This window comes from Vigna unguiculata, chromosome 9, assembly GCF_004118075.2.
Source record: "Vigna unguiculata cultivar IT97K-499-35 chromosome 9, ASM411807v1, whole genome shotgun sequence".
Taxonomy (NCBI): domain Eukaryota; kingdom Viridiplantae; phylum Streptophyta; class Magnoliopsida; order Fabales; family Fabaceae; genus Vigna; species Vigna unguiculata.
This window is the reverse complement of record NC_040287.1, coordinates 30695818-30710182: the sequence shown is the minus strand read 5'-3', so window position 1 is coordinate 30710182 and position 14365 is coordinate 30695818. Positions and strand designations below refer to the sequence as shown.

The 14365-nt window shown below is 30.2% G+C and overlaps 2 protein-coding genes across 2 annotated transcripts; both read right to left on the bottom strand.

Annotated features, from left to right (window-relative positions):
* Positions 1 to 555: 555 nt before the first annotated feature.
* LOC114162167 (probable 6-phosphogluconolactonase 4, chloroplastic) lies at positions 556 to 3967 on the bottom strand. The gene is made up of 3 exons (XM_028045964.1): positions 3668 to 3967; positions 3425 to 3560; positions 556 to 1194 (listed from the first exon to the last, which is right to left on the bottom strand). Exons 1-3 carry the CDS (start codon positions 3934 to 3936, stop codon positions 730 to 732), a joined length of 870 nt encoding a protein of 289 aa, XP_027901765.1. The 5' UTR covers positions 3937 to 3967; the 3' UTR covers positions 556 to 729.
* Positions 3968 to 12752: 8785 nt separating this feature from the next.
* Positions 12753 to 13883, bottom strand: LOC114164702 (probable 6-phosphogluconolactonase 4, chloroplastic). The gene is made up of 3 exons (XM_028049446.1): positions 13640 to 13883; positions 13417 to 13552; positions 12753 to 13322 (listed from the first exon to the last, which is right to left on the bottom strand). The coding sequence occupies exons 1-3, from the start codon at positions 13867 to 13869 to the stop codon at positions 12855 to 12857; spliced, it is 834 nt and encodes a 277-aa protein (XP_027905247.1). The 5' UTR covers positions 13870 to 13883; the 3' UTR covers positions 12753 to 12854.
* Between the last annotated feature and the right edge of the window lie 482 nt (positions 13884 to 14365).

The window sequence follows — 14365 nt, the reverse complement described above, 5'->3', positions numbered from 1 at the left end:
CTCACAGGGTAGGGAAGCACCCAGGTTTATTGTGATGCTGACTTCTAGGCTGTCTTATTTTATTTTATTTTATGTTTTTTCATCTGGCAAGTTTTGCTTCTGAACATGAATATGAAGAAAAGCTTCCTTTAATCAAAAGGCCGTTTGCAGGAATATGCAAATAAAATCATGCATCAGGTGTTAATTTATCATTGATTAGTTCTTTCTTACCTTCACTTTTCAGCCCAGTAAATGCTTCCATAATTCATATATCCTCACGCCTGTTGCAGCAAGCCGCGTCCTCATAATATGGTAGCGTCTCACATACACAAAATACAACACGCAAGGTAGCAAAAAGCTCCACGTGGAAGTACCAAGAACCGGGTAGGGGTCAACACATGATGGCACTGATTGTGGGAGAGGACAATAATAAAGACCATTAACGTGAAGTGATTATTTGATTCATTTCAACGACAACGACAGAAAAGTGGCATTTAAATCGAATGAACCCGTCCGTTGAGAGGGTGGGGTTGGTGCACATTATTGATTGGAAATTTGTGGAGAAGAAATGAGATATTTTGAAGCAACATAACTTAATATTCCCTTTATTCTCACCAATGAGTAACGATCCGTCCAATGCTAACTGTCACTGGGAATAGGAAATCAACACTTCTCTTACACAAAAACTCAACATTGCAAAGTTAAAAATAACTAGCACAACATAAAGATCAACTGGCTTAGCTGCTGCATCTATAGCTTTGAGGCTGCGTCTTTGTCTAAGAACCATTTCAACTCCCCTTCAGGGGAAACCAATGCAACAGGAAGCTTAACAGGATTTTCAGATTTTCCTAACGCAGAGTGAATTGCATCTGCTTCAGTCTTGCCAGTCACCACAAGCGCTGCGTAAGCACATGCATTAATCACTGGAAAGGTGAGAGTTATTCTCTCCGGAGGTGGTTTGGGGGAGTCCTTGATGAAGGTAACCCATCTTTTATTCTCCTGCACAAGAGGATGCCCTGGGAATAAAGAAGCTACGTGGCCATCAGGGCCCATGCCCAGCAGAATGAGATCAAATTTTGGAAATCCACTGGTCGGTGATAAAGTAATCACATTTTTATCGACCAATTCTTTGATACGTCTCTCATAGTCATCGGCTGCTCCCTCGGGTGAAAGGGCATCATTGATTGCATACACATTGCCCGGAGGAATTGGTACCTGCCACGAGAACCAAGATTGAAGTACCATCAGGTTAGATTCACAAAAAAATTATGATACAATATCCAAAAGTATGAAAGTATCCAGAAAAAATAATTCTCCAAACTTCAAAACACAAGTGGAGAACAGAAATAATAGAAGATGAACATCAATATTTTTATAGTGAGAAAATCCTCTCAATCTGAAAAGTAAACTCCACTGGCAACCCAAATAATCAAGCTCCACTAAAATAAAAAATAGGTATAAAAGAGTCAAACCAAAAGTACAAACAACAGGCTACAATCACTCATTACATCAAAGCAATAATATTCTGAAATATAAAGAAATAAGAAGGAAAAACTTAAAATAGAGTAAGTGCAGAACTGATTTCACTAACTACAGACCTCCGATGAATGATCCCAACGTTCAAAATGAAAACTAAATTCCACTAAGCAAGAGTCATAATTTTACTGAGATAGCTCCGTAAATATGTCAATTAGTTTTCTCTCTCATTTCTCTGTTCTAAAGGCTGCAAAATGTATGGTTTAACTAATTTAAACTTTTTAGATACATAATTAAAAGTCCAACCCAAAGACAAAGAAGCTAGACAACATAGTTTGGTCACGCAGTCATCTTTAAAGAAGACTGGCCAGAAATATTATAGCTCATAACTTAGAAACTGAAGGCAGATTTTTTCCCTCTCTTGCGTCATGCCATAGGATTAGGAATACGCTCAATAGACATGTCAAACTAACACCCTACGTTGCAGCATCCAACAAAGGTGATTCATCCACCTGATCATCCACAATTAAGTAATATCTCTATGAAATGCTTGTAGCCTTGTACTCGGCTATTTACTTTCACGACTTCGTATATAATTTTAGTGTCCTATGATATTTTCGTAAAATTCAGGTTTGATATGAATTACTTTAAAGGAATTGTTTGGTCATAGGTTACACTTATTTAGAAATCAACCTTTGTTGGAAAAAAGTATATATTTATAAAGACGTACGGAGACTAAAACTTAAGAAATATAATGAAAGAGACCAATGTGTAGCAATAAGGACAAAACCTAAGTTTTTTCTATCTGACCCATCTGGTGGCACATGTAGGGTCTAAACGATTTACACTCTTTTGAAAACACTCTCTACTTTAGGCTGAAATTGATTCAAAATCCAAAATTTTTGTGACCCATTTCTGACTAATGAATCTCTCTCATATTTTCCCAGATTTCAATATATTTTAAACTATAGTAAATAGCATGTTAGAAAAGGTTTGTTACTAGTTTCCAGCCCTCCTCTTTGGTAGAATAGCAAAATATATGGTTAGGCCTCCTCCTGGTTCACAATAAATTTTAACCAAGTGTACCAAATATGTTAGAAAAAGGATGTTGCGACATGCTAGCGCTCGAATTTTTACAATACTCAGTGACACGGTTAGGTCCCCCAATGCCCTAGCCTTCAACAAATTTTACAACCAATTGCAAACACTGTGTAAGAAAATGCATTACCATTTGCAAGACTCCCCTATCTTAGATTAATGAAAGAAACGGATAAGCACCCCGACCAAATGGAATCAGACTCCAGCAGGGCATATGGTTGCACCCAAAACTGTGTTTGTTTGGGATAGTTTGATTCTTCAGGATTTGTGGGTGGCTTAAGAAAAAAACTGGTCCAGATTTCATGTTGTATGCGATTCCAAAATGGGTTCCTATCCTCACACATGGACTGTTTTAACAATGGCTCGAATTCAGCTTAAAAATATACATAACCCTGAACTAACCTCCTTTTTCTTTTTTCTTTTTATCAACATTAACAACACAACAGTTACCGAACATAAAACATTTTGATATGATATTAAAGGGTTAATGCAATTGTGAGTTTTTTTTTGTAATTTTTATTTTTTTCAATTAAATATGGGAAATAATGTTCATATAATAAGAATTAAAAACGCTACTAGTAGATATTGTGAATTAATGTGGGCGTTGAGTATTCATCCTATAAGAGGATATTACACTACACTTGTAACATGATTGATTGAGACATATATGAATTCAAACAAAAATTGACGTGAGAGAAGCTTCTTGGAATTCTGAAGCCAAATTATATACTTCCCCAAACTGGATATATCAATGGTTCCCCTATTTTCTCATCACATTTCAACAATTTGAGAACATGTTCGACATAAACAAACAACGCATATTCAACCTAAACAAACCATTTTCCAACATACACAACACAAGTAAATATACCTTACAGAGAAGCCCATCTAAAGCAAGCTTATAGTTACTATCTTCATGAGTCTTAGGCACGACCCTCTCATCCAGCCAAAACACATGCCATTTGGACCATTCCAGAGAATCAAGATAAGGCGGTTCCGGCAGTTTCCTGAGACCCCAACACAAAACACATTCACATCAATTCAATTCAATTCAATTCAATCGAAACACCCTTGAGTTCAAAGTTAGAACATTTTCATACGAAAAGTAACCCACCGGAGATACTCGAGCATAGAGCCACCAGACAAGCAAACGGTGAAAGCCCCCCTTTCCGAAGTGAATTTATTGGAGAGATCGGCAACGTATTTGGCCAGAGAGACGGCGAGATCGTCTCCTTCGAAAACCTCGACGGCAGCTTTGTTGGTATCCGCCATGGACGTGAGATTGACGCTAATCCCTTTGAAGGTGGATGGAGATTGGTGTTGGGAAAGGAAGAGAGTGCGAATCGCAAAGTGTTTGATGAGTAGAGAATGGGTACAGAGCATGCCACTGCTCTGTGGGTGCTCTTCTTATAGGCGCGAATCAAATGGAACACACTCCGAGACAAAGCCTCTCTTCCATGCATGTTATTTTGATAAATAATTACAAAAATAAATAAAAATATTATCACTTACAATTTAAAACTGGACAACACTTTGATTAAAAAAAATTAAATGTTTTTTTTCCTTAAATTTTTCAGTAAATTTTTAGTTAATTCATGTTAAAACTTTACACCAATTTAATCTTTCAACTCTCGAAATATATGAATTTAGTTTTTTTAATTAAATTTTAGTTTTTAAAATATTAAATAAATTTGATAAAATTTGATTAAAAAAATTAAATTCACTTATCTTAAAATATGAAATACTAAATTAATTCAAAATTTCAAAATAAATTAATTTTAAAATTTATTAAAACTTAAGAAAATAAAAACATATTTAGCTTAAGAATATTATTACTCCCACATTTGACGTTACCTTTGACTATTTTTCTTCAAAAATATAAACAATTATTTTTGTTAATTTATCTCACAATAAGATTGTCAAATTACAGTAACGTGTATTAAATAACTCTTTACCTTTAAAATATTAATGATCTTATAAAGCTTAGGTGTTAAATCCATGATGATTTCTGTATTATATTTTTAATCATTTAGTTTTTATCCCCTAAATTTTAGTTAAGACTTCAGTTGATGTTTTAAGTTTTAAAAAGATTTAATTGAATCATTTAAATTGCATGCATGGGTTTCTAACGTTTAAACGAGAATAAATTAATTTAGATAAAGAATTTATTTCAGGCTGATAAAGAAAAAGAATTTATTTCAGATTAAATTATACCTCAATTTCCAAAGTTAATTCGATAGAAACCTTCATTTCTTTCAAAAAAAACAAAAATCATGTTTATATTATATTACATTAGATATGGACTCTTTAAAGAAAATTGTTCTACTAATAAAAAGTTAATGTTTGCATTATTACAATACATACGCACTATGTTAAAGAAGATTGTTCTAATAATAAAAAAAAAAAGATTTGTAAGTCTTAAATTATTATTAATCATCCAAATAAAGATTAAACATAAACAAATATAAATAGGTACAATTTTTAAATGTTTTTCATAATAAAATTATTCCTTCTTTATCAATAATTTAAACATGGCTTAAATATACATTTGGTCCCTATTTTTGTTGATTTTATTCAATTTGGTCCCTATTTTCGTTTTATATTCAATTAGGTCCTCATTTTTGTCAAATTGTGGTCAATTTGGTCCTTTTCACTGACGGTGTTTAAATAATTAACGTTTTTAAACAGTGCATGTCATGTGTCAGCTCCTGGTTTTTTTTAATTTTTTATTTATTTTTTTTAAATTTTTTTAAATTTTTTTTAATTTCAAAAAAAGTGTCAACGTGTCAAGTCACAATTGTGCCACGTGTCAGTTTGTAGTTGTATTATTTATTTTTGTTCAATTTAGTCCAGATATTCGTTATTTTTGTTCAATTCAGTCCCTATATTCGTTATTTTTGTTTAATTTAGTCCCAAATTTTGTTAAAATAAAACCATTTAATTTTTAAAACTGACATTATTATTAGTTATTTTTAAAATTTAATTATAAATTATAATATTTAATTATTAATTGAATATAATTCTTAGATTCAATTGTTAAATAGAATATAATTATTTAAATATTATTAAAATATAATTATTAAAATTTTAAAAATATATATTAACATTTGTAAAATTTACATTTAAATTTAAAATATTTAATATTTTTATTGAATTTTAGATATTAAAATCTAAAATATTTTATATGTAAATGTTAATTTTACAAATACTATTTTTCTAAAATATTTTGAATATTTAAAATATTTTTATACATCAATTTTAAAAATATTTTAGAATATAAATATTAGAACAAAAATTAATAATTATATTCTTATAATATTTTAAATAATTATATTCTATTTAGCAATTAAATATAAGAATTTATTCAATTTATAATTAAATTTAATAATTTATAATTGAATTTAAAAAATAATAAATTCAAAGGTCAATTTTAGAAAAGATATTAATATAATTTGTATATAAGATATTAAATTTAGTGTCAATTTGAAAGGGACAAAATTGATTTATTTTAACAAAAATTTGGATTAAATTGAACAAAAATAACGAATATAGGGATTAAATTGAACAAAAAAAATAATACTACCACAAACTGACACGTGGCACTAGCATTGACACGTGGCACAACTGTGACTTGACACGTGGACCATTTTTTTGAAATTAAAAAAATTTAAAAAAATTTAAAAAAAATCAAAAAAACCAGGAGCTGACACGTGGCATATATTGTTCAAAAACGTTAACTATTTAAACACCGTTAGTGAAAAGGACCAAATTGACCACAATTTGACAAAAATGAGGACCTAATTGAACATAAAACGAAAATAGGGACCAAATTGAATAAAACCAACCAAAATAGGGACCAAATGTATATTTAAGCCTTTAAACATATACTCATATTTTTATTCTAAAGAGGAAATAAAACTTCCTTTAATATCATTGTTGGACTTCCACTTAAAAACATCACCTCTTCTTGTTTAACATATTAAATTATAAGAAATAAGAAATAACTCTTATCCTTACTACAAGTATTAATTATTTGTTACTACTTCTTACTAGTATATTTATCTTACACTTCTCCAACTCAAGAAAAGTGTAAAAACAAACAACTTCTACCTCTACTCATCAATAGAGACTAGACACATGAAAAAGACCATACTCAAGGTCTTGAAAGAAAGAATTGTTCTGATATCACTAAATGTAATGCTTCGACTATTATATAAATAATTATTATTTGATGAAAGAATGAAATAATTTTCTTTTTGTAAAATAAGATGTTTCCTAGAGAGAAAATAATAATAACATAACTTCATTTTCATATATATATATATATATATATATATATATATATATGAAAATATTTTACATTTTTTTTAACTATTCGTAAAATATTACAAAAACATATAATTGTAAGCTATTAAGAATTCTACATTAGAGTAACGAATTATATATATATATATATATATATATATATATATATATTTAATATATTCTAAGGATATTAATATAAATTATTCATGAATCAATCTTTAGAATATCTCCTAACAAATTTTCCAAATAGCTTTTACTGAGCAAAGTTTTTTTCTATTTATACAACATGTACATGTGAAGAAAAATATGGAAGAAGTGAAATCTTTATAAGCCTTAAATATCAATCTTAATAAACTCAACCTATAATATATACATTGGTGGCATATGATTGGACCTACAACCACAAGACTTAGTCTCAATCTCATTTTTATCATATATGTACAATCATAATCATTTCTTTCTCAAGAGTATTAGCCATTTATTGGTCCATGAAAGAATTATATACTCAATACCTATCATTGGCGATGTTGAGCGGGTATCGGATAGTCCCAAGTTTGACCTAGGAATATCATAGTCCAAGACGCTATTATGAATTATCCAGATATTCACCTACTTGGTAAGACTTCCTTAAACCCCACCATGGTCTCTGCCTTTCACTTCACAGTATACCAAACTGTGACTTCCTAGATAAAAACACTTTAACATTGGTTTGAAACCAGACTTAACTCTCTCTTAACTGACATACTCTTGAACATTTTTAAACATCATAAAATGTGTGTAATGACTATCAAGTTATGTTATTCTTGACAAATAATACATACACCATCCAAACAAACACAAAACACATACAATAACAAAAAACATATAAGTAAATTTCTTTTGTGGAAGTTCACTTAATAAAATGATATTTACTTTTAAAACAATGATGTTCTAAATAATCCAAAATAAAATAAAATAGGAATCAAAGTAAGAACTTTAAATAAATAATTATATATGAATTAGAATGTTATAAACAAATATGATAAAAAAAATATAAATTAATATAAAAGACCAATGCATAACTGGAGATCAATAAAATTTGGAATGAATAAATAGGATCAATAAGTAAGATAAATTAAATAAAAATAGATAAACATAACTAGTGCATAATTGGATATAAATTAAATAAAATGAATAAATAGAATAAATGCATAATTAAAGATAAATTAAAGGAAATAATTAAGTAGAACTGATGCATAATTGAAAATAAAATAAAATAAAATAAATGAAAAGGATTAGTACTTAGAGGTAAATTAAGTTAAATTAAATTAAATAAATAAATAAGATTAATGTGTAACTAAAGATAAAATTAAATTAAATAAGTAAAAGGATAACAATAAAATGGAAGCAAATAAAATAATATATAATTAAAAATAAATAAAAGATAAATATATCACATATGAGTTTATCAAGTTTACCATAAAGAGACTTTAACTCCCTTACCTTATTTAAAAGCTTAAAATTTATTCTAATATCTTAGAACAACTTCTTTCATTCTTTCTTCCCTCTCTCTCTCTTTCTTTCTTTTTTCTCTCTCACCTAACTCATAATTTCTTCATTTCTTTACCTTTTATATTTCACTTCATCCTTTTATAAACAAAGCATATGCTCATTTTATTCCAAATTATAATTAATACAAAGATTTCCTTCATTATTGAAGAGATAAGTCTTATCTCTTCTTCATCTTATCTCTTCATTTTTTTCCCTTAGTAGCTTACTTTCTTTTCTTTGTTTAACACCATCCTATTTACATTCATACACATATTTACAAGTCAAATTTTCAAGGATTCATCACATGTGCATTAAATTCATGGTTATTTCTTTTTATCTTTTTATCTTTTTATCTTTTCTTTGTTTTTCTTTTTCTTATCTCCTTATCTACTTATGTTCTCATCTCTTTTAGAAGTTTTTTAAAATAAATAATGCTTATATATCATTATTATTATTATTATTATTTTTCTTCTTATCATTTTACTCAGTTATAATATTTCTTAAAACTACTTGATTTATTTTTAATATTCAGACTATATATAGATATAATACAAAGCATTAGTAAAAATAAACATTTTCTAACTCTTATTTTTAAAATAAGAATAAAGTAAATAATATCATTTATTAAAAGTAAAATTTTACATCAAGTCCTTTTCATATAAAATTTATGGGGTTATTAATCTTTTATTTATTTTGGATCTCATATTATTTTACTTTTTTCACTTATTTTTGTACTTTTATTTATTAATTTATTATTGTAGTACATTAAATATTTTATTTTTTTATATATATGTACATGTGTAGGGAGCTCGAGGTGTATCCAACCAATTGGTACAATAGGGAAGGATGTTGCCCAATCTTAGGTGTATCCAACCAAGTGGTACAACAAGGAAGGATGTTGACCAATCCTAGGTGTACCCGGCCCAGGGGTGTGTGAAGAGGGGTAATGGTATCGGACTCGACCCAAGTCTCTTGGTTGACGGGGACAACATGAGGCTAGACACATCTCGACCTAGGAGGCCGCATATATCCCGCCCAAAGGGATCGTGCACATACCGGCCCAATGGTAGTATGGCGTAGATCCGATACTAAGGTAGGTAGCGTGCAGGACGACAAGTACAAACTCTCAACCTTGAAGGAAATATGAAAATGTTACTGTTGCATTAAGATCCAGGACAATTACAATGTAAGGTATTGATGTGATTCCTCATTGTTTATGAAAAAGAACAACGACCTTGAAGGTAATAAAGTCAAGAGGAATGTCATGTAATATAAAATAGTATCTTAGGTCCAAAGGTAGGGGCATTTAATCTTCAACTCAGTAGTCACTACAAAAAAAAAAAAATTACTGTCAGAATTTTATTGACGGATATATTTTTAGGAGTGGAAAATTTCTCACTCAAATTTGTATTGTCGACGAATTATTCTGTCGATAAAATTCATCGATAATTTAAATTTTTCTTACTGACGGATACATTCGTCGATAAAAGAATCGAGAAATTTTTCGTCCAAATTTGTATTGCCGACGGATTTGACCGTCGGTAAAATTCGTCGATACTTTAATAACTTAAAATTCGTCGATAAAATCCGTCGGTAAAAGGAGCAAGAATTTTTCCGTCCAAAGCTCACCTACGACGATGACGGCAGTGGCAGCAGTACCGACGATGATGGCGACGATGACAACGACGACGAAGAAGAAGAAGAAGACGATGGCGACGACGACGACAACAACAACGAAGAAGAAGAAGAAAACGAAAAAAAATGAAAAAATGAGGAGAAAAATCTTATTGTTGTACAAAATCATGAAGTTGGAGATATTACTTCCAAAAAGAGGTAAGAATAAAAAAAATATTAAGAACGTTTTGTTATCAAACTTCAATAATATGATTGTTTTTTTATCTTAATACAGTTGAAATCAAGAAAAAAATATATCGGATTTCAGATTTTCCAAGCATCGGTGAAATTATAAATCAACTTATTTGTCTTATTTTTCTCTTAAGTTGAAATTTTTTTGTTTTCTTACTTTATGACTAATGATAAATGAATTTATTAAATAATAGATTTTAAATATTGTTTTCAAAAATTATATAAATAATTGTTTTTCTATAATTTTATTGTTGAAATTATACAAAATTTTAATTTTATAACACATATAATTTATATAACATGATATGCAATGTTGTATACTTTTGTAATTTAATACAACACTATAAGTTTGTATAAAGATATACAATTCCAAAAATATAACACTAAAATTTTATGCATGTTTTGCAAAAAAAAAAATATATAATTTTGTAATTATATATATTTTCATTTCATATAATTTGATAATTTAATAGAATTTAATGTAATTTATAATTTACACTATAATATTATTTTATAATATTTAAATAACTTTTTACACTTAAAAGGAATTACAATATTTTGTCTAAAAAATACTTAATTGGCGATTTAGTCATCAAATATGTTAATTTTGTTAATTTTGATCCTCTTATTATTTTTGGATTCAATTTAGTCCTCCATTTTTTTAATATTTTGAATTTGATCATTAAATTTTTTAAAAGGTTCAATTTTTTTTTTAATTTTTAATTTAATTCCTTTATTTAAATTTTTAATTCAATTTAAGTATATTTTTTAAAACGATCTAATTTTGTATTCAGATTTAATGTATAAATTCTAAAAAAATAACCTGTATATATAATTTGTAATTAAACATAATTACTAATTTAGTTTACAATTAAAAAAGATAAAATTAGATCGTCTTAAAACATATGAATACAAAATTGAATTTGAATTTTAAATAAAGAGACTAAATTATGTTGGAAGGGGGAGCCTTTCATCCATAAATGAAGAACAATTTTGATGATGTCTACTGATCTAGGATAAAACACAGCTTGGTCCAGTTAGGATATGCATTAGGCAATTAGCTTCTCTTTATCAAATGTATTTCCGGCCTGCTGTGTAATTCTGCATATGATTAGTTTTTTAACTAATGGATTAGCTGTGAGTATGGTACAAAGTAAGTGAAAATATACTCACGATAATCGATTAGGTAAATTGCTAATCGAATTAGTGACAACAAAAACCTTTGTATAAAAACTGTTTTGGAATCTGTTTTGGGTCTGGAAAAAATCAGAAAGATCACGCAGTTTTCATCTGAGATAGAGCCATCTGAGAGACACAAAGTTTCAGAAGATTCTGCAAGATAACTCAAGTACAGATCCAAGAAGAATTGACGGTTGATTCTACCATGATGGATCTTGCTTGATTCAAGGAGCATCAAGTCAAATCTGCACAGCTTAGGTGTTTTCGTTTCTTGTTTTGTTTTCTGTATCTCTGATTACAGTAGATTCAGTGTTTGAAGTGTGGACCTAGGTGCAATTGTGTGGATGCATTGCTCCTAGGGGGAGTTCTTGATTGTTGAATCAAGTTCTTGGGTTTTGGGGGTTAGAATTACATAGGTGTGCTTATAATTCTTGGAACCTTTATGTTTAGTGGAATCCTCCTAAGTGTGTTACTTAGGAGAAGACTGGATGTAGATTCTTTTTGAATCGAACCAGTATAAATTGTGTGTCTTGCTTCTTTCTTCTCTCTCATAATCTTTCTTGATTGATTTAAACAGACCATTAACCCAAAACTACGAAATTGATTAATTGAGCTTTAAAACCTAAAGATTTATTCAAGATTCATCTTAAACCATATAAAAGCTTGTTAATCAATTCAGATCCCTTTGTGGTTAAGATAATTAGACAGATATGTTTTTAACAAATTAAAATTCTTTTAAAAATTAAATTTTTGTAAACAATTGAATGATCAAATTGAACTGTTTTAAAAAATTGAAAAAATAAATTCAACCAAAAAATAATAAAAAGATCAAACTGAAAAAAAAAAAACACATTAAAAAACTAAATCAAGAATTAAGCTAAAAAAATTGAATAAATTAAAAAAATATTTAAAAAGTAGAACAATTTAAAATAAAATCAATTAATTTGACTCCAACGAAAGTTAAAGTCCATGCAATGACCTGCAGTGATGGGTGGTGTATTTGGTCAAAAGGTTGGGAAGCACCAAGGTTTATTGTGATGCTGACTTCTAGGCTGTTATTTTACTTTATGTTTTCTCTTCATGGAAATTTGGCTTCTGAACTTACATGCATTTCTTCTCATGAAGATAATCTTCCTTTAATCACTTGTTAATCCATCCTTGATTAGTCCTTTCTTACCTAATTCTTTCCATAATTCCAAAAAAGCTCCACGTGAAAGTACCAAGAACTGTGTAGAGGTCAACACATGATAACACTGATTTTGGGAGAGGACATTAATAAGACCATTAACTTGAAGTGATTGTTTGATTCGAATGAACACGTCCCTTTATATTCCCTTTAATTATTCTCTTACACAAACTCAACATTGCAAAGTTAAAAATAACCAACACAACATGAAGATCAACTGGCTTAGCTGCTGCATCTACAGCTTTGAAGCTGCGTCTTTGTCTAAGAACCATTTCAATTCCCCTTCAGAAGGGGAAACCATCGCAACCGGAAGCTTAACAAGATTTTCAGATTTTCCTAACGCAGACTGAACTGCATCTGCTTCATTCTTTCCGGTCACCACAAGCGCTGCGTAAGCACATGCATTAATCACTGGAAAGGTGAGAGTTATTCTCTCCGGGGGTGGTTTGGGGGAGTCCTTGATGAAGGTAACCCATCGTTTATTCTCCTGCACTTGAGGACGCCCTGGGAACAAAGAAGCTACGTGGCCATCAGGGCCCATGCCCAGCAGAATGAGATCAAATTTTGGAAATCCACTGGTCGGTGATAAAGTAATCACATTTTTATCGACCAATTCTTTGATACGTCTCTCATAGTCATCGGCTGCTCCCTCGGGTGAAAGGGTTTCATTGATTGCATGCACATTGTCCATGGGAATTGGTACCTGCCACGACAACCATGATGAAAGTACCAACAGGTTAGATTCCCAGAAAAATTATGAATATCCAAAAGTATCAAAGTATCCAGAAAAAATGTACCTTGCAGAGAAACCCATCTAAGGCAAGCTTGTAGTCACTATCTTCACGAGTCTTAGGCACGACCCTGTCATCCACCCAAAACACATGCCATTTGGACCATTCCAGAGAATCAAGATAAGGCGGTTCCGGCAGTTTCCTGAGACCCCAACACAAAACACATTCAATTCAATCGAATCAAGTTTGCGCTCAAAGTGAGAACATTTTTATAAGAAAAATAACCCACCGGAGATTCTCCATCATAGAGCCACCAGACAAGCAAACGGTGAAAGCCCCCCTTTCCGAAGTGAATTTATTGGAGAGATCGGCCACGTATTTGGCCAGAGCGACGGCGAGATCGTCTCCTTCGAAAACCTCGACGGCAGCCTTGTTGGTCTCCGCCATCGACGTGAGATTGACGCTAATCCCTTTGAGGGTGGATGGAGATTGGTGTTGGGGAAGGAAGAGAGTTCGCATCGCAAAGTGTTTGATAATGGGTACAGAGCATGTCACTCCTCTGTGGGTGCTCTTCTTATAGGCGCGAATCAAATGGAACACATTCCGACGCAAAACCTCTCTTCCATGCATGGTATTTTGATAAATGATTACAAAATAAATAAAAAATATTATCATTTATAAAACAAATAATACCATAAACCTTTTATTTGGATGGTTTAATTATTCGGATAGTACCGGTCTTGGTAGGAGTGTGTCAGTTGTGTTGATAACTGGGGAAAAGGAAGTGTAATTGTGTTCCCATTTCTTAAAAAAATGTCTCAATCAGACAAAAATAATTATGGCAACGGCACGCAACGAGTCACTATATATTTTTTTTAATTTTTTTAACTTTTTAATTTTTTTAAATTTTTTTTGTAAAATTTTTTTGTTACCACATGTGAAGTCTCTGTCGTGACATGTGAGAATGTCAGTGCTACGTGGCAGGATAATGTTACGTGTGGTAAATGTCATTATA